The sequence below is a fragment of the Spermophilus citellus genome, assembly GCF_964194105.1.
Source record: "Spermophilus citellus genome assembly, chromosome: 4".
Taxonomy (NCBI): domain Eukaryota; kingdom Metazoa; phylum Chordata; class Mammalia; order Rodentia; family Sciuridae; genus Spermophilus; species Spermophilus citellus.
In genome coordinates this window covers 212,487,741-212,514,792 of record NC_138185.1, presented here as the reverse complement: position 1 = coordinate 212,514,792, position 27,052 = coordinate 212,487,741, and the positions used below count along the sequence as shown (strand labels likewise).

At 38.3% G+C, this 27,052-nt stretch overlaps 2 protein-coding genes across 3 annotated transcripts in view; one reads left to right on the top strand and one right to left on the bottom strand.

The window, feature by feature from the left end:
• The window catches only part of TTC8 (tetratricopeptide repeat domain 8), a 47,812-nt gene extending 46,167 nt beyond the window's left edge, over nucleotides 1–1,645 (bottom strand). The window contains exon 1 of the mRNA XM_081289272.1: nucleotides 1,443–1,645. Within this exon, the coding sequence (XP_081145398.1) occupies nucleotides 1,443–1,556 (114 nt within the window). The 5' untranslated portion in view covers nucleotides 1,557–1,645. The remainder of the gene's footprint in view (nucleotides 1–1,442) is intronic.
• Nucleotides 1,646–20,375: 18,730 nt separating this feature from the next.
• Nucleotides 20,376–27,052, top strand: part of EML5 (EMAP like 5) — a 180,120-nt gene continuing 173,443 nt past the window's right edge. For both annotated transcript variants that reach the window (XM_081289270.1, XM_081289271.1), the window contains exon 1: nucleotides 20,376–20,583. In XM_081289270.1, the coding sequence (XP_081145396.1) occupies nucleotides 20,387–20,583 (197 nt within the window). In that variant the 5' untranslated portion in view covers nucleotides 20,376–20,386. The remainder of the gene's footprint in view (nucleotides 20,584–27,052) is intronic.

Here is a 27,052-nt window from a genome sequence, read left to right as displayed (position 1 = left end):
TCTTCAGAACTCAGAGCCTTTAGTATGCATCTTGAATCCCTAAGAAGGGAATATACATTTCCCAAATGCATGTAATGAAGAAACTTTTTTCACTGAACAGCTCTTGGAACTAGTGTTCAGTGGAACACTGAATGGAAACTACCCAAATTTAATGGAACAATGGAAAGAGCAAGTAAAGTTCTTGCAAACCATTGTGCTTAAAACAATGTATGGAACATCAAAGGTTTTTTACAACCCTCTTGTCTTAACAAAAGTAAAAGTGTCAACGTTTTCTCACAACTCCCAAACATATTTGATTATGGAATCTTTTTTCTCCCCCAGGATTTGTGGAAATTCTGTGCCAAGAAACACCCTTGGAAAAATGCTTGTCTACAGAAACTTGTTCCTATTTACTAAAGTCAATTACCAGGAACAGAACCTAGCTTAGCATTACCACTAATATGGGTTGTTTAGGAGGAGATGTACTCTCAACAGTGTTCGTCCTTAGCTGGAAGCTAAGGCACACTTAGATCTCCCCTCCACTTTCCTTTTTTTTTTTTTTTTAAACACCAAGGCAACACCACTAGAGGAAAAGCTGGGGAACCAGAACTGTCTAGGTACATTCCACATTTACTAGAAGCACTCACTAACATTCTTTTTTCATTCTTTTTTCTTTTCCAGGAGTGACCTGCCCATCAGTTGTTACCTCACACACTTGGTTTGTTACCCTTTTCATTCATTATTTATTCAAGCTCCCTTTTAACCAATACCATCATTCCTTCTTCTAGGGAGACTTTCTGTCCTATCCCTCCCTCCTACAATTACAGTTTTCTTTGCCCAGGTAATTTCTTTAATAATAAATGTATCTTTCCCCTTCATACATTCTCCTTTATCTTGCGTATTTGCCTCAAGTTGAACTCATGGTCCAGAATCAAAAGTTCCTCCACTTTTGGACAACTGTCTAAAGATGAGGTGATAAGGTCACTTTTGATTCAAACGAAAAGGCAACTGGGTTAAAAGGGGGTGGAGAGTCACATATCTTTGTTTGCACGGGGTTTGCTGTTTGTTGTTGTTGTTGTTGTTGTTTTTTTTTTTTTTTTTTTTTTTTTGAGACCTTTTGTTGAGAGCTTAAGAGTTTGTCCAGAGGCAACTAAATGGAAAATCTAAGTTACTTAACAAGAGAAAATTCAGGGCACTCATTCTGGGTAACTTAAAGTAAAAGGGATGCTGAAGTTTGTAGAGGGAGCAGTCAAGGCACAGAACTGGGGATCACGGGGGTCGCCGAGGGCAGGGACTTGCCAGCCACGGCTCCAAGGGTTCTGGCTCCAGGTGCCTCTGCGGCCAGACCATGGTCGGCCTAACCTGGGGCCTTCCTCCCCGGCCTCCCTTCCCCGGGGCCGTGGAATGCTCAGAGCCCTCAGCTTCTGCGCGAGGCTGCTCTGGCTGACGGGGCCGGTCGGTACCTGGTCATAAGGGGACTTCTCCAGCATCTGCGTGCACAGATCCGCGCAGAGCTGGAACTTCCTGCGCCTAAAATAGCTCCAGGCCAGGAGCAGCGGCTCCATCTCCGAGCCCATGGCGGCCCAGACCTGCCCGCAGAGCACCAAGGGCCAGCCCAAAGAAAGGCCGGGAGCGCAGAGCGCCTAGCGTCGGGCTCTACCCGGCAACGCGCGGCGGCTGGGCCTTCCTGGAGAGGTGCCCGCCGCGCGCCTGAAAACGGGAAATAGAAAACGGCGAGCAGAACTCAGCATCAGAATTTGCCCCAACGTGGCTGCAAGAAAATGTGTACTGTTAAAAGCTGTAGATTTCATTAATTTCGAAAAGTAAGACACCATAGAGGTTGTGACTTAGACACCTCGCCTGGGGTCCTCCATCCTCCCAGGAGGCGCAGTTGCCTAGCAACCCACGCTCAGCTTTCCCGGCTGTCCCCAAAAGTTCCGGGAGACGACCCTGAGTGGCATCTCCATCCTCCTCCTCCCTAAATCCTAAAACTCTGCCATTTCTCCAGGTCCTTGTCGCGGAATCTTAATGTTGAACTACCCGGGGCTTTAAAGATTGCTTGATCGGATCCACTCCTTTTACAGATGAGAAACTGAGATAGGCTTGGAGAAGAGAAATTACTTACCTAAAGTCTCGTGGAGTCAGGGAGCTCTGACTGTAATATGGGTGCTACAGGCTGTTAATATTTGTTAATTCGAAGATGCATAAAGATTATCAATTATGGGCTGGGGTTGTGGCTCAGCGGTAGAGCTCTTGCTTCGCACGTGCGAGACCCTGGGTTCCATCCTCAGCACCACATACAAAAATTAACAAGTGAAATAAAGGTGTTGTGTCCAACTACAACTAAAAAATAAATATTTTTTAAAAGATTATCAATTATAAATTTGTGATCCCCCCCAAGTAGATAATGAATGCCAAAGATAATTAAAAGGAGCTTTTGAAACATCATTTCCAGGAACGTGCAATTTGTCAAATGGTTGTTTGTACATAGTGATTTATTTTCTGGTGCTAATATTCCAGCTCAGGGCCTTGTGCATGCTAGGCAGGCACTTTGTCACTGATTTCTTCCGAATGATAGACATATAACGGCAGTGCTTAGAAAGACAAAAGGGCAGCCAGGCTAAATCAAGTTAGGCCTCATGGAAGAATAGGGGATCTTTTTCCTTTGCTTCCATCCTACCACAGTGGAAGGGGGAAAGAAAAAATTAATACTGCAGAACTTTCTGAGCTATCTAAATCTCCTTTATCACTGTAGATAACAGATTGGCAAGGCTCCTAGCAAAGATAAATCACTTGCAATTGTCTAAAGTCTCTAGGAAACTATAATGCAGCTATTATATTTAATCCAGATAATTTTTTGTAGATATCAAAATGAAACTTGAATTTCTAAACTAAGAAGTGGATTTTCTCCTAGTTACTAAAAAATCCTTGTAAAAATTTTTGTATCTTGGAAGTGAGTATCAGAACAATGATTATTACAGCTGTGTTTATTATAGCTAGTCCATTTGTATTTTCCTGGAAGTGATTCTAGAACTGTAATCTGTCTTAAGGGTCTTAATGCAGCATTCCATTGTGAAGATCAGGTTTTGAGAAGGCTTACTGGTAACTGAGGGGGCCTTCTGTTATCTGAAACCATGTAAGCAGATTCCTATGTGAGTCTCCACCCTGGATCCATATTAGACCGATTTTTAAAACAAACTATTTTATAATAATTGATACATACAGAAAAGTTACAGAGATAATATCAAGTTTCCATGTACTCTCACAAAGTTCTTCCTATTGTTAGTATTTTACATTGCAATAGAATGATTTCACAACTAAGGAAATAACACTGGCACTTCACTATTAGGCAAATGCTATAGCTTATGGGACTTTCAGTAGTTTTCCCCTGACATCATTTTTTTCTATTCCAGGATCCCGTTTAGGTTATCACATTATATTTAGTCATCACATCTCCTACACCTCCTTTACTCCAAGACAATTTTTCACACTTTCCTTGTTAATAATGATCTTGACTGTTTGTTTGTTTGCTTGCTTGCTTTTTTGGTACCAGGGATTGAACCCAGGGGTGCTTAACCACTGAGCCATATCCCCAGTCCTTTTTATTTTTTATTTTGAAATAGGATCTCACTAAGATGCTTAGGGCCCTACTAAATTGCGGAGCCTGAATTTGAACCTGCGGTCCTCCTGCCTCAGCCTCCCAAGCCATTGACATTACAGGCACTGGGATTACAGATGTGTGCCACTATGCCAGCAACCTTGACAGTTTTGAAAAATGCTGGTCAGGTATTTTGTAGAATGCTTGGGGAGTTCTGAAAAGTACAGATGCTTAAATTCCATCTCTAGAGATGGGTGACCTAGGGATTTGGGGGAAGGGGTTTGTTTGGGTTTTTTGTTTTCAATTCAAATGGGCAGCTATGACTGAACCATCTTGATGACTTGTAATTGATTTGTATATACTGAGATTATTGTCAGTTTCCAAGAGAGAAAAAAAAAGACTTTCATAAATAAGAAAATAAATATATCAACATGAAACAAAAAAGAGGCATTGAAATATTTTAGTAGTAATTCATGTTAACTTCTTTCAGAATGCTGATAATCTTTTTTTCTTTTACAAAATTTTTTTCTTTCACAATATCAAACAGATGAAGAAAATCGTGGAATATTTAGCAAACTACAGGATGTTAAGCATGTCCAAATGGAGCATAAGAGGTGCCTTTACAAGGTTATAAACATTTGTTATTTTTGTATCATGTAAATGTGTTTACAGTTAATTTTATTAATTTATAGATAGACTTTGTTGCATTTTTATCATTTCTAACTAATAAAAGAGAAACCAGTTTTTAAAAAGATATGCTAGTAGGAAAAACATTAGATGTAACAATTCCTAATGAAGGAATAACAATTACCAGGACCATTTTACTACTAGAGAAAAGGAAGCAGAGAAACAACTTAATCCCTTTGAAAGGGTCAGTTTCTCAATCAATGCTATATCTCTGCTCACAGATCCTTATCTTTTGCTCTCAAGCAACCAGATATCTCTTTAGGTTAATTCGGTTTAAAATCAAATACCTAAGATAATGTACCTTTAAATGCAAAGGTTAAATTTTCCTAAATGTTAAATTTGAATTATTCTAGCCATTTAATTTAACCCAAAAGAAAAACAAAAAGTATAGAAAGAGATGTTCTTTTGTTCAACAAGTTTTTGTCCAGGCCCCATGCTTGGTAGTAAAAAATGCAGAAATGAACAAGACAGGTCTCCTGCCCCCAAGGTGTTTATACATAAAGAGTAGTTAGTGAAAGACCACTGGAAATGAGGTCACACTTACTGTTTTCCACTCTATGGTCAGTAGAGGATATTGATTATAATTCCCATGTTCCTTGAAAGTTTTTTTCTTAAGATGTCAAATAAACTGTTTTTATATAATTTCTTTGACAACTTATATGTCCTATTGGTAACAGCCTTCTAGATGATTCATTATTCATTCTAACAACATTTATTGAGTGCCTATGTATGTCATGCATTTTACAGGATCTATAGGATCTATAGGGGATACATTAATGAGTATAACAAAGTCTCTCTCTTCTCATGAGTGGGAGGGGAAATTACATCTCTTGTTAAAGTAGGACAAGAATATCTCTTCCTATCTTAAACCATACCAACAATATACTGAACAGTGCATTCTTAGTAAAATCCAGAACACCCAGTAAAATCTAGAACAAGATTATTATAACACTATTCTTATTTAATAGTGTTCAGTACATTCTGGAATAAGAGGTTTGGTACTGAAAAGGCAGAGCTAAAATTAATGTTCCACAATTTCAGATAACTGTCTTTCTAGAAAACTTCATGACATTGGAAATTTGGGATTTTGAAATATTTATTTTGCATTCTGTAATTAAATGGACACTTTGATTCAATAACTCAGAAAACTATCAAAGTTTCATGTTCATTCTAATGTATGTAACAAATATTGTCTCTGCCTCATCCCTTTTGTGTCATTGATGTGAAGGTCAGTATTTATGACTTGTAGGGTACAGATTACATTTTCTATAGCTCTATTCACAAATTTTCACCTTTTTCTCAAACCTTCAAATTTATGTGAAAATATATTCATAGAAAAAATGTTTTATGCCATACAATGGTCACAATTTAGTATTACTGGCATTTCAAATCTTTGAACAATCACTTTTATTTATCTGATGAAAGATATTCTCTTAATACTCTGCTACCAGCATAGCAAATTCCAAATCAAAAAGCACTTACAAAACTAGTGACTTTCTTGAAAATAAAAAGGCATCTCAATTTCTGTGTATGAGCTGCATTGCATTAACCTCAAATTACTGACCATCTGCCTAGATCCATTTTCCTCTTGTAGCTCCCCAATGAAGTTACCACCTGTTATTTTGGCAAAGATCTAAAGAAAGTGAAGGTACAATTATTAAACATCCCCTTTGATTCTGAATTTGCTTGTTTAAGACTGTGTTTCATAGGCAATTACACATTCACTAAGGTGATCCATCTAGGTGTTCATAGGAATATTTATCAAGTCCTTCTGATTCATATCACACACAACAGCCTAAACAGTTTTAAACTAAGCACATAAAGAGAGCTGATTATGCTCAATTGCTTTTTCTGTCAAGCTTCTTGTACTCTGAAAATCAGATTCTGAAGTCTGAAAATGAATTAATTTTCAACAATTGAAGTAAGCTTAGAATTTTGTTGGTACAAATTCTATTTATGCAACCACTACCTCTGGATCCATCCTGATGTAACTGAATGTGATATGAAAGAGTTCCTGCATCTATTTAGTGGCAAGGAATCATAACAGATTTAAAAAAAAAAAATTTTCAAAAAAGAAAAAGAATAGGCCTAGTCTTTTTAGCTAAAACAATGATATCTCCCTATCATACAGCATTTGTATAGAGGGAATCCTGGTATAAATATTTAAAATGCAAAATAGAAGTTCTGATTTTTAAAATGCAGTGTACAATACATTCTTAATCCCTACCTTTTACACTAATCTATAACAAAGACACTTTCATGTATGAGAGGAGGGCAATGAATAAGAAGGTGTCTTTAATCTGACTAGAGTACTATTCTTTAAAAAAATAAATAATAGGTTCCAGGGGCTAGGGATGTGGCTCAAGCAGTAACACACTCACCTGGCATGTGCAGGGCGCTGGGTTGGAGCCTCAGCACCACATAAAATAAAATAAAGATGTTGTATCCACCAAAAAACTGAAAAATAAATATTTAAAAATTCCCTCTCTCTCTCTCTCTCTCTCTCTCTTCTCCCTCTCTCTTTAAAATAAATAAATAAATAATAGGTTCTGGAATGCTGTACCATCACAATACAAATCTCCTACATAAACCTACAAGTGCTCCAGGTTGCTCACTACTTATCTGACCATATTCCACTTCCTCCCACTTATTCATCCCATCCTTGATCAAAACTGGGCTTTTTGCTGGTCCTTGACTTAGCATGGCATCATATACATTTGCTGTTGGCTGACAGCCACACTCTTCCTCAAATATCCAACTGCTTCAATCTGTCACTTCATAAAGGTCCCCACTGGATGTGACTTCATTGATGAGGTCTTCCCTCTGAATCATTCGCGTCTCATTTCTCTGCCACATTTTTCTTCAGAGCGCCTACGATTCCTTGCTGAGAGCCATAGCCAAGTAGGAATGACGCATGGCAATTTCTTTGTCAGCCTACCCAATGTTGCTTAGAGGGAGGACTCTCCATTGTGGAAATGGGCTTGCCTTGGACCCAGGTCATTTGCAGTGACATTGCATGAATGTTTGAGAAAGGTGACCCTGCTCAAGGACCAGGGCTGATCCGGGTTTAGGGAGGTTCCAGGTTTAGGGTGTGGATCCTGCTGGGAATAGGGCAGTTCCAGGCTTAAGGTGGATCCTGCTGGGAATAGGGCCTATCCTGCTGCCTCAGGCGCCTGCTCCTTGAGTTCCCGTTGAGTTCTCGTGGAATTCAGAGAGTATTTGGGATGCAGAGCCCGGTGGAGGTGTGGATTTTCCCAGAACGTGCGTGTAGAGTGCCGGTGAGAGTTCGGGAATAAAGAATTGCTGTTTGAATCTACAAGGCTGTGGGTGGCTCGTGATTTTGTACCCAGCCAGACTGCGGCAATTCCTAACAAAGAGTCTTCTTGATCAGAATTTAGTAAGGTTCCTCTGATCCCTTTTCTCAACGTGGCCTTGATCTTGGGCTTCCATTCCATCCTTTCAGAGTCCAGTTATAACAAAAATTCTGCTAAGTGAGCTTTGAAAGAATCCCTTACCTTCCATATTTGATCAATTCCTTATTTCCCACCATCCTCTAGGTAATATCTGATTATTCTGGCCTGCCTTCATCAAGAATCCTGTTAAGTCAGTTTAGTAAGAATTTCTCTACCTCTTTATGTCCCATCCTTGTGATTTTCTACCCACCATCCTCAGCCCCAACACTAGCAACCTACTCCTTGGCTATAAATCCCCCGTTTATTCTTACTGTATTTGGAGTTGAGACAACATCTCTTTTCCCCTATTGCAATGGTTCCTGAATAAAAATCTGTCGTGTTCCCCTACTGTCAGGTTCCGGTATCCTTTAACACTGTCTATGTGTGTTTGTGTGTGTGTGTGTGTGTGTGGGGTGTGTGCTGGAGATTGAACCCAGGGCCTCACACGTTCTAGGCAAACACTGTACCACTGAGTTACCTCTCCAGCCCCCACCTAGTATATTCAATAAGTATACTTGTACATATTATCAGATGTTTCTCCCATCTCCTCTCCCCCCAGATGTAGGCTCCAAGAATAAAGACTTTGCTGTATCTCCAGTGCCTAGAACATGTTCTACACATATTATGTGCTCAAAAAAAAATTCATAAATGACTTTCTTCTCAGTAATATTCTAAATACAAGTTATGGATCACTTTAAGTTTAAAGATCCAAGTATTCATTAGCACTTGATAAAAATTAACACTTCATAGTATAGATTATTTAATTGAATGCTATACCTAAAGTTGCTCATAAAACCAAACAGAAAACTTCCATCCCAAGAAATTTTATATAAATTTACATACATCTCTCTTTTTCCTATAATTCCTAGTTTTGATCCTCTCTTTGCTGTTGGAGTCAATAGCATGCACTAGCTTTATGGTTGTCATTGCTAGATGAGTTTATCTGTAGTGAATTGTCAATGTGCAAAATGTTTCATTGTGACCTTTCAAAAAATAATTTCAACATATAACCAAAAAGTTGATTGTCTTTTGAATGGTCATTTACTCTAGGAGTGAGATTTTTTGTTCTGAGCGTTCATAGAAATTCTCTTTGGAGTTTAATGACCATGGTGAGTAGGCTAAAAATATTTTCACATATATTTTCATCACTCAATCAGAGATCAAAAGAACAATATTCTAAATTGGTAATTTATAGTTTTTTTACTATACCTCCAAAACTCCTTATGAACATCTTTCCAAATATTAATTATCAATTTCTTTCCCAATGCTAATGAATAAAAATTATATATTAAAAATTCTGATTAATTCCTCACAAGATACTAATTAACTGTAACTTTATAGTGAAGAAACCTGGCAAGCACCCTTTAACGAAATTATCAGATTTAATATGGCCAATAATAGAGCAAATAAATAATAGAGCAAATAAATCATTAGCCTCTTGCTATGATGTGCTGCTTCATGTCCAAAATGTACAACCTGAATCTAGTAATGAGGCAACATCAAACAGGACACAAAGGTGGAATAATCTGCAAAGTAAATTATCTACATTCTTTTAAATATAATGATATACATCCTTTAAAAGTCATGACAATAGAAGATAAAGATTTGGAAAATTTTCCAGATTAAAATAGATGTGGAAACTAAATGCAATATGAGACTAAGATACTTGATTAAATTAAATTTTAATTTAATTTTTTTCCTGTAAAGAATATTAGTTTATAGATCAAATAATGGTATGATATCAATGTTAATTTCATGATTTTGGACTTGGAAGTTTTTTCTACTGTAATGTTAAAGGTAATATATTTTTAAACAAAAATGCACACTAAAGGGGCTGGGATTGTGGCTCAGCAGTAGGCCTAGCACTTGGGAGGCCCTGGGTTTGATCTTCAGCACCACATAAAAATAAATAAATAAAATAAAGATATTGTGTCCAGTTAAAACCAAAAAAATAAATATTTTAAAAAATGCACACTAAAAGGGACATTGTGTTCAATTTGCAAATGGATTTTGGGGGTGGGCAATAGTATATGTGTATATATATATATATATATATATATATATATACATACATACATACATATATATAGAAAGATATAGATATATACATATTTATGCACACATATATCTAGAATGAATGGTAAAGAAAATGTAATAAATATTAATGTTGGAGGAATTAAAGGATATGGATAAAAATTAAAATGTGCAACACTTCTTATAATTTCTGACAGTCTGTCTTTTAACCGCCTTAAAATAAAAAATTAAGCTAGATGAAGTGGCACTTGCCTATAATCCCAGGGACTCAGGAAGCTTAAGCAGGAGGATCACAAATTGGAGGTCAGCCTGGGCAACTTAGGGAGACCCTGTCTCAAAATAATAAATAGGATCAGTTGGGGGTGTGGCTCAGTGATAGAGTGGTCCTAGCTTCAATCCCAATACGGCAAAAGAAAAAAAGAAAAGAAGGACTGAAAGAAGAATGCAAAAAAAAAAAAACTCATCAAAATCCATTCCAAAACAAGTTGATATTTTTAGCTTGTGCTGAGAAACATAAAAATTTCTTTTTTAATATTCAAAAATTAATATCACAGATTTCTCATGACCTGAAAGACTCAGAATGAGAAATACTTCCCCAACTCATATGTGATTTTCATCCAAATTAGAGTGAATAAAGCTTTTAGATCTTCAGAGGAATTTTACTTAGGCAGAGTTGATTATTTGTTTGTAAATTATTTTTAATACTATTGCTAATCAAAGACTTTTAACAAACTGATTTGAATTGAAATAACCATTAGGAAATTTCATTTGTTTCTTATATGTTGACCTTGTATGTGACCTTTCTAAATTCACTTATTAGTTCTGGTTTTTTGTTTTGTTTTGCTACTGGGGATAGAACTTGGAAGCATTCGGCCACCCAACCACATCCCCAGTCCTATTTTTTGTATTTTATTTGGAGACAAGATCTCACTGAGTTGCTTAGCACCTTGCCATTGCTGACGCTGGCTTTGAATTGTCAATCCTCCTGCTTCAGCCTCCTGTGGCTGGGATTACAGGCATGCATCACCATCCCTGGCTTCTGGTTGCTTTTTTTTTTTTTAAGGGGATGGGGTAGGAGGGAGAGAAAGAAAGAAAGAAAGAATTTTTTAATATTTATTTTTCAGTTTTTGGTGGATACAACATCTTTTATTTTATTTTATGTGGTGCTGAGGATCGAACCCAGCGCCCCGCCACATCCCCAGCCCCCTGGTTGCTTTTTAATAGAATCTTTCAGATCTTTCTTCCTCTGTCTATGTTGTTTTTTTCCTCAGAATATTCAGTGGTTTGACCATGATGTCTATGATTGTGCATGTGTTATGCTTTATGGATACGCTACTCAAGATTTTCTGAGCTTCTTGAATCTAAGTTTGTTACCTTTGATTAATTTTAGAAAATTTTTAGCTCTTATCTCCTAAATCATGTCTTTGTTTCTCTTCACTATCTTTTCTCCTTCTGCAGAAAATTATGTGTGTGACTATATGATAGTTCACAACTCTTGAATAATCATATTATACATATAGAGCACAATTTTCATATCTCTGGTTGTACGTAAAGTATATCCATGCCAATTTGTGTCTTCATACATGTACTTTGGATAATGATGTCCATCTTGAGTAGTGTCTCTTTTATGTAATCAGTTGCACCCATATTTGGGCCATAAATATTTAGTATTGTTATATCTTCTTGTTAGAGTGTTCCTTTTGTCAGTATGAAGTGATCTTCTTTGTCTTTTCTGATTAATTTTGTTTTGAAGTCTGCTTTGGCAGATATGAGAGTTGCTACTCCTGCTTGTTTGGGGGCTCCATTCTCATGGTATATCTATTTCCATCCTTTCACTTTCAGCTTGTGGCTGTCTTTGCCTATAAAGTGTGTCTCTTGCAAACAACATGTAGTTGGGTTTTGTTTTCTAATCCATTCTGACAGCCAATATCTTAATTGGAGAGTTGAGACAAATTACATTTAATGTTATTAGAGACAGATGTTTATTAATTCCTGCCATTTTGAATTTAATTTGGTCCTGTTTCTCATCTGCTTAGAAATTTTTCCAATGAGATTTGTTCATTTGTGAGCTCTTGGGTTTGTTTTTTGTTTCTTCTGTGTGGAGTATTTCTTTAAGTAAGTTCTATAGTGCCAGTTCAGTAGTTATGAATTCTTTTATGACTTATCTTTCTATTTATCTTGGAATTTTTAAATTTTCTCTTCAATTTGGAAGGGTATCTTTGCTGGATATACCAATCCTCTTTACAGTTTTTTTCTTTCGGGACTTGAACACATCATTCCCAGCCCTCCTGCCTCTTAGAGTTTGGATCAGAAATTGGAAGTTATTCTGATTGGTTTGCCTCTAAATGTGACCTATATTTTTATGAGTCCTTTAAAATTCTGTTAGGAACTTTAATTATATGTGTTATGGAGAGGTTCTTTTTTGATCTTGTCTATTTCTCAATACATCCTATATCTGGATGTCTGGATGTTCATCTCATTCTCAAGTTTTAGAAAATTTTGTATTATTATTTCCCCAAATCAGCCTAAGACTGATGCTGGTTGTAATAAATCTCAGCCTCTCTTCTCACCTGTATAAGGTAGGATGGGATAGGAAGTACTGTCTGTTAGAATTCTGTCTACACAGACCAGAATAATGCACTCTCAGGATGGGGCTGCTGCAAGATTCTATGGTGGGAGTTCTGTTGCTGGGGCTTAGGTCTAATCAAGCCGCAGGAACTTGGTTGGGTGGTGTTTTTTCCAGAGAGATTAGGTCAACATTGCCCCAGGGCCTGGCATTTGCTTATCTCTGATGGAAGTCTGAAACTCTGGAGCCTCCAAGAACTCTATTCATGGGAGAGGGGAGCTAATCCTCCACACACTTTGCTGCCCATGAGCACAGCCTTCCCAGGCTTAGTCCCTGAGAGTATTCACAGCCACCTGTTCAGATTCCCAACCCACTTCAGCTGGTCATGTGTGCTGCCAGACTCAAAGGAAGTGAGTTGGGTTCTCCTTCACTTTTCTAGCTTGAATTCTCCTGGGTACAATCTTCTCTGTGTCTGTTTTAATCATGTTCTGCTAAGAACATCCTAGGCTGCACAGTAGGTTTTTGCTGGGACAGTGTGGCAGTATTTGCTATGATCTTCTAGCTCCACAGCAAGGCTGCTTCCAAATGGGTCCACCTCAGCTCTCCACCACCAGTTGAGAAACATGGAATACTTTTCAAACACCAGTTCACAGTGCAGCCTCTGGACCAACTAAATTCAGGCTGCTTTTCTGATCTAGGTTTTTCCATTCCAAATCTGTCCATTGTGTTATCCCTCCCCTCTGTGGTACACCAGCACTGCTGATGCTGGTACTGCAACTGGCTTGGTACAGATGTACTCTTTCTTCTTTGTTAACGTACCCAAATTTCTGAGTCTCTGTGACTCTATGACTGTCTAATATTGATTTTTAGTGAAATTTACTGAGAAGCAGTACTCCCACTGCTTGAATCCCGACCCACAAAACAACTAGGAATGCAGGCTTCCTCTAATCCACCATCTTGAATCTGTGCTATTGCTATACTATGCTCTATTACTTGACTAACTCAATATTCTCAGTGTGGTGCTGAGGGTGTAGCTCAGTGGAAGAGTGCATGTGTGCTTAGCATGTGTGAAGTCCTGAGTTCAAAACCCAGTGCAATAAAAAATCTCAGTTGCTGCAAAAATAAATTTTACATTTGATCACAATTTGGGTGCATTTCTAGTCAGGAAATTAACACTGCTGCAGTGTGTTGGGTCTGTGTTAGGAGACAATATTTCATGGGTCTCTCATGTTTCTGCCTGTCTTGTGAGCAGAGGCACCGGCTGCTTTTATTCCAGACTGTCTTGCAAGTATGTTTTTGTAATGAATAATCCCGGATGATAAAGACAGTGTCCTTCTGGAGCAGGGGATAGTTTTACTTGTTGTACACATGATAAAGATGACACTCCCTTCAGGACAAAGTTCAGATAGGTTCATTGCTCATTCTAAAATATTTAGGTTCCCTAGGCTTAGTTGGAATTCATTTTTTTTATTGGTTGTTCAAAACATTACATAGTTCTTGATATATCATATTTCACACTTTGATTCAAGTGGGTTATGAACTCCCATTTTTACCCCGTATACAGATTGCAGAGTCACATCAGTTACACTTCCACTGATTTACATATTGACATACTCATGTCTGTTGTATTCTGCTGCCTTTCCTATCCTCTACTATCCCCCCTCCCCTCCCCTCCCCTCCCCTCTTCTCTCTCTACCCCCTCTACTGTAATTCATTTCTCCCCCTTGTATTATTTTCCCCTTTCCCCTCACTTCCTCTTGTATTCATTTGTAATGCATCTCACTGAGTCTGTAATCACCTGGTCCTCCTGTTATCCTGTGGGAATTGAAGTTTAGGCACTGGTGATTGAGAGACCATAGAAGAAACTGGTTGATGTAATGCAAAAGTATGGGCACTAACTTAACCTATCCATCAGGTGAAGTTCAGCCAGTTGGGAAAATAGTACTGGGAGCAGGACAAATAAATGCCCCCCTCTTTCTTTCTCTTTTTTTAGGACTGGGGATGGAACCCAGGGGGCACTCTACCACTGAACCACACCCCCAGTCCTTTGTATTTTTTTTTTGAGACAGGGTCTCACTTAATTGCTGAGGCTAGCCTCAAACTTATGATCCTCCTGCCTCAGCCTCCTGAGTCACTGCGATTACAGGCGTGCCCCACTATGCTGGGCTCCTCCTTTCTCTTTCGTATGGATTACTCTAAGACACAGTTTGTCCTATCATCCCATGAAGGAAATCCTACATGCCACATGGCTACACCTGTTCTGTTTCTTCTCAGTAGTGGCCAGGCAGTAATGTCACTTCAATTGCTTCGGATCTTTCCTCTCTTCATTTCCTTTTCTTCAACTTTACTCTTCTGGGTTTACTCTTTCCCATTGTAACATCAGTGCCTTAATCATTGTTGCATGCTGTTTTCTTGATTTTTTAATATTTATTTTTTAGCTGGACACAATATCTTGTTTATTTATTTTTATGTGGTGCTGCGGATCGAACCCAGGGCCTCGCACATGCCAGGCGAGCGCTCTACCACTGAGCCACAACCCCAGCCCCCGCAGGTTAAGATTTTGATTAAGTAAAGAAAGAGGATTAGAGACTATAAAAGCATAAACAGCATACATATTCTAGAAGTGTAGATACATAGTTCCCTAAATCCAATATGATCAGTGCTGCTGTAAGGTACGTATGATTTTATAAAATGTTCTAGAATCCAAATGAAACCTAACTAGCTCTGGAGAGTGCGAGGATGTCACAGCAAGCTACAGAGAAGAGGTGTGGAGTAGTTTGCCAGGGCTGCCACTGAGTGGTTTAAACAACAAAATTTTATTGTTGCTGCTCTGGAAGGTGAGAAACCTGAGATCAAGGTATCAGCATGACAAATTCCTTCTGAGGACTATGTCCCAGCTTCCCTCAGTCATCTCAGACGGCAACAGAAACTGAATGGAAACTGCCCTCCAAACCCTGGCCCTCCGATGTGATTCTGCAATCTGCATTTGGGGTAAAATTGGGGGTTCATAACCCACTTCAATCTAATGTATGAAATATGATATGTCAAGAGCTTTGTAATGTTGTGAACAACCAATAAAAAATTAAAAAAAAAAAAGAAGTATGCAAGCAGGACCCTGCAGAACCACACTTGCTGCCAAACCACAGCGTGTGTGTGTGTGTGTGTGTGTGTGTGTGTGTGTGTGTCTGTCTGTCTGTCTGTCTTAGCTTTCACTGTTGTCCTTCCCATATGTATGGGAGAGAATTTTTCTAAACAAGCATCTCCTGGTCTGGTCGAACCAAGATAAACTCCTTTCCTGTTTCACTACCAACTCTGTCTCTGTTAACAGGACTCCTCAGACAGCAGTAGCTGGACCTGGTCCAGCCCCAGCCTCTGACCCAGGGCACAAGTAACAGTTGGACGTTTTTTGTGTCACTATGGGTAGCTGATCCTTTATTCTGTAGTCAACTAGAAGCTGCCTAATGTTTGTTTGAAGCTACTTTCATTATTTTTTCCTAATTACGGAAGCACTGGGTGTGTGTGATTGAAATATTAGTTGGACTTCTCTACCACTTGAAAATCTAGTATGGCTTGAACTCCAAGTTCACCTCCTGTCAGAATCCAGGGCTTCCCCTCGTCCTCCTCGATAACGTTACGATTCTTTTCCTGTGGCTTTGCTACATCAGCTCAGATGAGAAGCCCCATTTCTCCAGTTTCCATTTTTAAAAATCCACCTACCAATTCATGAATTGAAAAAAAAAACTTCAAGATTTGAGAGGTTTTGGAGAGACTCGTAATTTTGTCATCTCTCTGACTTTATTCCTCCCTCATCTTCCTGGAGCTAGGAATTCCTTATGCAGAACAGCTCTGCCCACCTTCAGCTCATTTAGGCTCTCATTTTCTGTGCCAAGCACTCGTTCAGGTATTTTTCCTAACAGAATTCTCTTCTCGTGACAAATTCTGAGAAAAAAAGATTCTTTCCTCGTATGTATTTTTAAAAGAACCTAGAAAATACCCCCAGAAAAGTTTTAAAATTACCCATAATATTACAAAACTTTTAATGTGTGTCCTTTGCTACAGTCTTCATTGTATTATACAACTGAGCTCATTCTTTATTTTTTTGTATTCTGCTTTTATACACTTTTTAAAAATTCTACTATGAGAAATTTCAGTGTTCCCCAAATTTGTCTGAAACCTAATTGTCAACGATTTTATAATATTTTGTCATATTGGCGAATCAATTTGCTTAAACCTTTTTTTTTTTTTGTGATCTGGGGAGTTAAACCCAAGACCTTCTGTATGCTAGGCAAGAATTATAAAAAATAGCTGGGGATGTGGCTCAAGCGGTAGCGCGCTTGCCTGGCATGCGTGCGGCCCGGGTTCAATCCTCAGCACCACATAGCAACAAAGATGTTGTGTCCGCCGAGAACTAAAAAATAAATATTAAAAATTCTCTCTCTCTCTCTCTCCTCTCTCACTCTCTCTTTAAAAAAAAGCATACATTAAAAAAAAGAATTATAAAAAATATTTTGATACATGAATCTTGATCTGCATTGGAATAGGTATCCAGATGAGAAATTAGTGAGTCAAAGGATAAGAACATCTTGAGGTTTAAGATGCTTATTACTAAATTGCTTCTAGAAAAGGTTCTTAAAAAAGAGTGAGTACCATGATCAGATATGTGATTTTTTAAACAGATAATTCAAATTTAGGGAAAAGAGAATTTGAACTGAACAGTAGCAGCAGGTTTTGGGAGGATATAAACAGGAGTAAGGGTTAGTGATATTTCTAAGTAGAGTCAGAAGAACTTCATAAGGAAGACATGGGGAGTTAGAAGTAGTGATAAACCAAAGATAATGTCTTCCCTTCTAATTTGCCTAACGAGGTAATACTGATGTTTTTAATACAAAAGAGAGGATGGTAAGATGTGCAGATGTGTAGGAGAAGATGCTTGGATACTTGGACTTGGATTACATACCAGTTGTTGAAGGTTTTAGGTGGAATCTAATAGGCATGTGGAAATATGGTTAATGGTAGAGAACATCTGCTGTTTTTTCTGCCAGACATCTGGTGCAAGCTTCAGGATTTTTTTCAGAGGAGGCTCTTTGGATGGCAATCTGGCTAGGAGTCTTGTCTTAAAGGTGCATTTATTTACCAACACCTGTTTTTTATTTTTAATTAAACTGCAGGTATTTTTGATTTGGTAAATGAAGATGGGATAATGAAGCATTCAAATAAGTGCTGACATCTATTCCTTCATATTCTGATGATACCACTTTAATTTTCCTTGTTTTGATCACTCCCCCTCTCTCCCTTCCCATGACTTTGGTGCATCTGTCACTACTCTGTGGCTCCGGATCCAAGGATGGTACATAACTCAAGTCACCCAATCAGAGCCAAGCGGGCTGAAGTCTGAAGTCTCCAGGGGAACTGTTGGGAGTCGCCCAACAGTTCTTTCAGGAACCACGGAGAAAAAAGCTGTTTTCACGGGGATTGCTGAGGGGTAGAATGTATAACTGGAGTTGGTGGCAGCTATTTTGCTTGTCTGGCAATGGAGTTAATCCAAAGCAGACATGAATGAATTCTGGTTATTTGGTTCTAATGGCATCACTTGAGTTCTAGGGCCTAGGCTCACTGATGTCAATTCTAGGGCTTTTCAATCTTATGAGATATTAAGATTTATTTTTATCTTAGCTCATCTTTAGTGGTTTTGTCATGTACAAACAGAGTCCTGACCAATACAGTACTGGATATCAGAAAAGGCTCATGTTATGAAAGGTTCAAGTATTCATGAATAAAATAAGAGGAATCATATTATGACAACATGACATTTTGTTATATATATGTGTATATATATATATATATATATATATATATATATATATATATAATGTATATAATTTAAATATTTAGTTTTTGGTTGTAAATGGACACAGTATCTTTATTTTATTTATTTTTATGTGGTGCTGAGGATTGAACCCAGGGCCTTCCACCTGCTAGGCGAGTACTCTACAGCTGAGCCACAATCCCAGCCCCTTGTTTTATATTTAATGGCTGGTGAATATGTATGGAACATCCACTATAGTGTCAGGCACAGTGCTTGGCTTTGTACATAAAACAGACTGATCAAAGGTATGGTTATAGAGTTGTTTTATTAACATTATTAAAATATTATAATTCATAAATTTTCTGTATTACCTAACTAGAATTAATAGCATGAATTTTGGCTTTTACATCTTACATAGTTTGTCCTGTTTCTTCTTATAGACCTAAGAATACCTAGCACAGTGCCAGTACATAATAGTAGCCAGCAAATAATTTGTTATTTGCTTGAATTTTAGAAACTATTTAAAATATATGGAATATAGAACTCCATACTAGGAATTCACAGTTCAAGAAATAGATGACCAGAAGGGATATTGTATCTTTTATTTTAAATGTCTAACAGATGTCCACTTGTAGATCTGAGGAACATTTTGGTTCTTTACCCTACATCTTTATTTTATTTTCTAAGGTTCTGGATGTTGGTATCTCATCTAGCCTGATAGAACGTTCTGATATGACCTTAGTAATAATAGATTATATAAAGCTGGTTTTTTTTTCCTTGAATATTCATTACTGGCTCATTTTCTAGCTACCTTTGTGCCTTAGCCATCTCTTTTGGTCTTCAGTTGTCATCTGAGGATGGTTTAATTAACAATGTTTTTACTTCACACTCTACCCTTGGGTCATTAAAAATTGTAATGGAAAATATGATAATAGGAAATAAATTACTTAAATCTGTTATTAATCTGAGTCTTAAATATGTATCATGGGATCTATACACATTGTGCTGAAAAATCTGAAAATATTTTAAACCCCATCTCATAAAAATTACATGTAACCAGTAATTAATGTATCATGAACTTATAGCAACAAAATACATGTAACCAGTAATTAATGTATCATGAACTTATAGCAACAAAATATCTTTTCTAATTATACTGCTTAAATTTAAATAGCCAACATCTTTTCTCCGACATTCACTTGATCACAAGATTTAAACCATCTGACTTGCGATTATTACGACATATGACATACCCCACAAGATATCTTTTAATCAGGAGGCTATGGGCGATATCCAAAACAGCAATTTTTTTAAAAAAAAAAATCCAGGCATCTTTGCTATTTATTAGGAAATTGGACCTGACGTGTCAAATGTATGCTTAGGAAGTCCGATTTTATTCCCATTTAATCAAATAACACTACCTGGCAGCAAGAAAAACACAAGGTGCCAGAGAAAAGCAAAAAGAATGAAGTTAGCATCTTGGTGTTAACTCCCAGGTACAGACCGCCCAGGTCGGGTAGCAGGCGCCAGGAGAGACCCGCAGGCGTTTCCTGGGCAAGGGCGCCGGGCAACAGGAACCCGGGGTCCCCGAGGGTTCGCCCAGGGCCTGAGAGGCGGGTGGGAACCGGCCACTGGGGCTCGGGACGCTGGCTAGGCAGGAAAGCGACCGCGCGGGACCTCCACCCTGGCTGCGGCCCAGGCAACTCCCGGCCTCTCACGGCTCCGGGCGGGGCGGGGCGAGCGCGACAGGGGCGGGGCGAGCGCGGGGCCGCGCGCCCGCCGCTCAGCTCAGCGCAGCTCGGCTCGAGAGCGCGCGGCGCGGGCCCGCCGGGCTGTGGCGACGAGGCCGCGGCTGAGCGCGAGCGCCGCAGGTGACTCGGGCCGCAAGCTGGTGCGCGGGCGGCGGCTGAGAGAGACGCGGCGCTGCGGGCTGGAGGCGGGCCCCTCGCTCTGCTCCTCTCACGGCCTCGGCGCTGCGGGCTGAGCAGACGCGGCGAGCCGAGGCGGGCGGAGGGCTCGAGGCACCCACTTGACGGCCGGCGGCGCCCGCGGCCCTCAGCATGTTCCGCGAGGCGAGGGTTGTCCTCCCGCCCGTGGGCTGAGGCGGCGGCGGCCACACCGGCGAGATGCACCTGCGGGGCGCAGCTTAGAGGACGCGGCGGGCGGGAAGTGCCGGCCGCCCGCGGGAGGGCGTTTTTCGCGGGGCCGCTGCCTCCCGGGGCCGCCGCGGGCCCGAACCGGAGCGGCGGGGTGGGCGCCGCGACATGGCGGCCCGGAGCGCCCCGAGTTGCCACCTGCGGCTCGAGTGGGTGTACGGCTACCGGGGCCACCAGTGCCGCAACAACCTCTACTACACCGCGGCCAAGGAGATCGTGTACTTCGTGGCGGGGGTCGGCGTGGTGTACAGCCCGCGGGAGCACCGGCAGAAGTTCTACCGGGGCCACAGCGACGACATCATCAGGTACGGGCGGGGGGCTGCCGCTGCAGCGCGCGCTCGAGTTTGCACCTGTGGGTGCTGCTGCGGGCGATGTCCCTAGGAGTGGGACCTGCAGCTGTCGGGTCCCGAGCCCACCCAGTAGGTGCTCTGCTTTCCCCCTCTTCCTATCTAGGGACCTTCTCGACCCTGTAAGGTCAGGTCCGCAGGTTCTCCCGGGAGTTCGGTTTGATGGCTTTGCAACATACACCCATCAAAATTATGAAAACTGCGAAAAGGGTTATTTTGTTAGCACTTTTGTGTTTTTTTAAAAGTCCCCGGGAGATTTTTTATTAAACGAATTCTTCAAGAGCCAGGGGAAACATCCTTAATAGAGAACTCAGCAGAGCACCGCTAGCTGTCCACTGGTCCTGGGGTGTGCCCCGGGGTGGCACGCTGGAAGGCATTCACCTCTTGGCCATAATTATTAGTTCAGGTTTCACTGCCTGCAATTATGAGCAGATAGGAAAGAAACCCAGCCAACCTCAGGCAATTCATTGGAGGTTAAAATTTGCGTACCCAAAGGCGGCTTTGGGTAGGTCTCATAAGCAAATAATTCCACTGGTTTCCAGTTCTCTTGGTTCATCTTCATTAAGGTACTTCTCAATAAACTTACTTTCCTTTTTAGTTTATTTAAGTCACAGGTGTTGGATGTGTATATATAGTTTTATTCTTTCTTAAACAGTATCTTAAAGTTGGCCCCAGTGCTTGTTTACATTTCTTTAGTAAGCAGTATATTTTAAACGGAATTTTCAATTAATATCTCAGTAGAACTTTTGTGGTAAAGTTAGGAGCTTCAGCAATTACTCTGGGCTATTGATTATTGCCTCAAGCACAAGTCTTGTCCTTTATGGAGAATTATATATTAAAAAAGATTTTGAGAATGTGTATGTGTTGGTTCTCGGTTTTTTCTTTATTGTTGTTGGGTTTTTTTGTTTGTTTTGGGGGGATAGTGGGGATTGAACTCGGGGCCACTGGACCAGTGAGCCACATCCCCAGCCCTATTTTTGTATTTTATTTAGAGACAGGATCTCACTGAGTTGCTTAGTGCCTTGCTTTTGCTGAGGCTTGCTTTGAACTCATGATCCTCCTGCCTCAGCCTCCCCAGCCATGCTTCTGGGTTTTTAACAGAGATTTTGTGTTTGAGTTTGGTAGCTTAATTTTATTCCTTTATGTATGTTTCACAGGATTTAAATCCACTATCTTGGTTTGATGTCTTGTAGGCAATAAGTTGTGGTACTTAAATTGCTTAAGTTGTTCTATTTTGTATCTCTGTATATCTGTAATGTCTAGGAGGGAAAAGGAGTACTAGAACAAACCAAAGGTAGGACAAGATGGAGTAAAACTAAAAACAAAAATTGAAATTGTAGAATAGGGACTAAAGAGTGTTTTTTAAAAATAATTTTTAAAAAGACATCAAAGTGAAAATTTTCCAGATTGTACCTAATGTATTGCTGTGGAAAGGATCTTGACAAGACATTTCATTTTCTTCAAGTTAGTATTTTTTTCTTTTCTTTTTTTTTTGTAGTAGTAGTGATTAGGGTTACAAAACTAGTATAACTGTCCAAATTACTAATACAACAGGACTCATAGTAAATATTTATGTAGTTATTCACCCCCAGAGGAGAGTTTACTCCAGTCCCCAGCCATCTTTTCAAGTCTCTCCTCCCCTTTTCCATGTATTCTGCCACCTAGAGCACCAGGCATCCTAGCTTTACCTAGATCAAGCAGTCTATACTAAAGTCCTCCTCCAGATATTGTTGGTTAGGTTAAATTCAGTAAGTGGTGCTGGTGTGAAGGATATTGAGGTTTTTGTAGTGCACATGAATTTTTACTCCTTATTGATTATGAGAGAAGTATGATACTAAAGCCTTCCAAAACTAGATATGATTGGGGTAAATTATGTCTCATTTATTCTTCCCCAGTAATTAGAGGCTTTACTATATAACACACTACTTGAATTTTTAGAACTGGTCAATAAACTGTAAGGAAGGTAATGCCTTTGACATCTTCTGAAATAGTTGCACAGTATTTATATCTCAAAATATTTCAAAATGACAAACATACTATAATTTTGCATAATTAAATACATGCCTGATTTATGCAAATGTACATAATTAAATAATTTATAGCAATTAAGTTTTCTGAAAAGTTGCAATGAAGTAGGAAAATCTGAGTCATATAGCATATTGAAATTGGTGGCACAAATTTAATATAGTACTGGGAATATAATTTAGAAATCAGTCAAAGGGCTCAGAAAATTTCATAGTAATTATGGAGATCGCTTTTGTTTGTGAAATAGAATAAACCAATTAAAAGTGTCTTGTGAAATAGATCAGGCAAATCTTAAAACTTGAATTTTTTTCAATTCAGTGTTTGACTTATAAGAAACTACTCCAGTAATTTTCAATTATTTAACAGCAGAAGATGTAGCATTCACAAATGTGATGCTTTGTGAAAAAACAATGTTACTGTAATATAAGCATTAGTGAAATACTATTTTCATTATTGGCTTTGTTTCCATGTTTGCTTAAAACTTACTTAAAACTTATTAGTCAAATATGCCTTAATTTGGGTCTAAGTTTATTCCAAAATGAGCAGGTCATTGTCCTTAGGATTTGAAAATGTTAAGTGCTGTATTGGTTGTAAAGATTGAATCATGACACTATTTCATTTGTTTGGTGATTCTCCTAAAATCTTCCTGTCATCTAGGATTGCCAGTGATGGTGCCATCTGACTTCTCATCATTTTTTCTGCATTACTTGTAATTGTCTTCTGTTTGCCATATCTCTGTATATACTATACTTCTGTAGTCACTTATCCTTTACTAGTATTTATTCCAGTAACTGGTTTATATATGGAAATGGACATTAGCATATCAGAAATAATACAGGACTTTCTGAGTTATTTTTCTATATATTCAAATTATGTTGGTGTAATTCTCTAGTTATGGTGTGTTCACAACGTGTTTAAGACTGTTATAAAATATACTAGACTAGTACTAGTTTTATCATGAAGATACACATCAGTAGCCTGGACTGTATACTTTTGTCAGTTGTGTTCCCAGAGGATGTGATAGCTTTTAAAATTTATTTTCCTAGTTACTGCCTAATCACCATTTTTTTTGTAAGTTTGTTCTTATTGTAGCAGGTATTATCAAAAGTTTTTAGATAATTTATATCAGTGAAGACCATTGATGTTAACTTGCCTCTGGTTTCCTTATAGGGATGACCAGGACTCATTATTTACATATTTTGTAGAAATAGATTTTGGAGTGCATTTTTTGTTGTTGTTAAAACATGGTGAATGTATTTCACAAAATGATCAGGAGTATAAATGACAGTGCATCTGAAATACTTTGAAAAGTATATCATACTATATGGTTGCAGGTTAGAATAATAATTATAATTCACTGTTTTTAGGTATAGCTTTTTTTTTTTTTAGAAAAAATGGTTGGTGTTGTAACTCTTTAATTGTGGTATATGGTATTCTTAAGAATTAAAACTGATCAAACCTCACTGTAATCTATTAAAAATATCTTGTGACAGCTCAGTATTTATGGCATAGGGAACTTCATTCATTCAACAAAAGTCTACTTGAAAAGGCAATTCAGAATAGATATTAATGTGATCAATATTTTTTGTGTGTTTATGTGGGTCCAGTAGCAACTTTTTAAGATCTGGCAGGAGTCACTGCAAACTTTCTTGTAGTCTGTGTTTGTTATTTCTCAAACCTGGCTGATCATTACAATAATTGGAAGAGAGCCGAGCTTGGTGGAACCTACCTGTAATCCCAGTAGCTCGGGAGTCAGACAGGAGGATCTTGAGTTCAAAGCCAGCCTCAGCAAAACTAAGGCTGAGCAACTCAGTGAGACCCTGTCTCTAAATAAAATACAAAATAGGACTGGGGATGTGGCTCAGTGGTTGAGTGCCCCTGGGTTCAATCTTCAGTACCACCCCCTGAAAAAAAAAAAGAATAATTGGAAGAGCTTTTCACAAATTTCTAGCTTTTCTCTCAGATGCACTCTCAGAACCCTCTAGGGTGGAAGCTGGGAATCTGCTCTTTAAAAAGTGCTTCAGATGCTTTTGGTAAGGAAACACACTGCCATCCTGTATTCTTAACATAAGCAGTTTGAGAAATGAGCATAAATTCTCCCCTCAAATCTGATACCAGCATTTTATTAAGCATTGAATAATCTGTAGTAGTAATTCAGAAAGTATTAAACTGTATACAGATTTAATAAAATGCCCCATGTTTAAGTAAATAGAATTAGGTGAATTAGCTTTACAGCTTTATAATGATTCTGTTTAGTAAGACTTCCTTTTGTGTGTCTGGATATCAAAATATTTATGCTTATTTACTTTTAAAATGCTGCATAATTTAAGGTATAAAATTAAGGTAAAAACTAGAAAATATCTAGCTGAGTGCAGTGGCACACACCTATAATCCTGGTGGCTTGGGAGACTGAGGGAGGAAGATTCCAAGTTCAAAGTCAGTCTCAGCAATTTAGTGAATCTTTAAGCAACTTAGTGAGAGCTTGTCTTACAATAAAAAATAAAAGGGCTGGTGATGTAGTTCAGTGGTTGAGTGCCCCTGGGTTCAATCCCAGATACCAAAAAAAAAAAAAAAAAAAAAAAAGAATAATCTAGAATAAGAATCATGATTGTCATAAATATGTATTGACTATATTTTTATTGTTTAATTAGAAAGAAAGCCATTTTTTTAGATTTGCATTTTAACTATTTTATTGCTTAATAATTCTTACATGAAATATGCCAATAATTAATAAGATAGAAGATCTTGGATATGTATTATGGAAAACATATGGAGTGAGCTTTTAGAAGCTATTAAAAACTTACTGTTATTTCAAGGTTTCTCTCTCATCACAGAAATATTTTTGAGCATCTTCTTTGTGCAAAGGTCCCTGACATAATCTCAGAGTTTAAAAATTCAATGAAGTACATTATCAATTAGAATAATATATGTGCTAGGGATATCACTGGCATACTTATGGTATGTACATGGGACATAACAGTTCTCAATTTTTTTTTTAGAGAATGAAGAATTTATATAAGGAAATGGATAGAAATAGTCATCATAAGAAATGAATGAAGGTATAGAATTCTGGGGAAAAGTAACATTGTATGTAGTGGTCTTTGAATCCAGAATCTTTGAAAGAGTTGTTTGTACTATCTGTTAGTTACTTTTACCCTTGGCTGTATTCTGTCATAGTTCTTGTCAAGATCACAAATGACCTCTATATTGCCATATCCAGTGCCCAGTTATCAGTTCTCATCTTTGATTTTTTATTAATTTGACACAGTTGGTCACTCTCTTCTTAAAATACTTTCTTTTTAATTTAAAATTTTAACTGATACAAAAAAACACAAAAATTGTACATATTTAAGTGGTACCATGCAATGTTTTCATACATGTATACATTATTTAATATTTAAATAAGGTTAAACATGTAAACATTCATCATTTCTTTATGGTAAAAAAATTCAAAATCCTTTCTTCTAGATTTATGAAACATACAGTACATTGTCATTATGTATAGTCACCCCTCTGTGCAATCCATACAAGAACTTCTTGCTCTCGTCTAGCTATCACTTAATACCCACTGATAAATCTTTTTCCGTCCTCCCTTCCCTCTATTTTCTCTATCCTCTGGTAACCACTATTCTACTCTCAAATTCTATGAATTCAACTTTTTTTGTATTCCATAGATGAGATCACATGATATTTGCATTTTCTGTGCCCAGCTTATTTTGCTTAACATTATCATCTCCAGTTCTATTCATGCTGTACTTTTGTGTTTTAAATGTTGTCAGATTTTATGGTTTTTTTTGCTAAATAGTATTCCATTTTGTATATGTACCACATTTTTAAAAATTCATCTTTAAGTTTTTCATGAAAGACATTTATATCATTTCCATGTCTTGGCTATTATGAATAGTGCTGCAATAAACCTAAGAGTCTCTTGGACACATTGATTTCATTTCCTTTAGATATGAAATCAACCAGTAGTAGGGTTGCTGAATATATGGCACTAAAACACTCATAAGTGGCATCTGGAACATCTCTATTTTTTTTTACTTTCTTATTCTTACAGCAAGTAGTTATTGAGTGTTACTCTCTAGGGTTTGTACTTAGCACTAGAGCAAACTTCTACACCTTCAGAGAATTTATATCTACTTGGAGGACATATATGGAATTAACCAGGTAAATTTTATATAAGTGTGTATGTATATATTTATTTACCTATGTAAAGTTTTTCCTAAGAGCCAAGGAGAGAAAAAGCAGGAAAGTGAGATAAAAATCTATTGAGAAGAGTTCAAAAAGTCTGGCAAGAGAGGTCTCCCTGCAAAGCTGAGACTTCAAGGTGAGGAAGTACCTAGTTTCTGTGTGTAACTAGGAGGGAATGACACATTAGGCAAAAGGACTATCAAGTGCA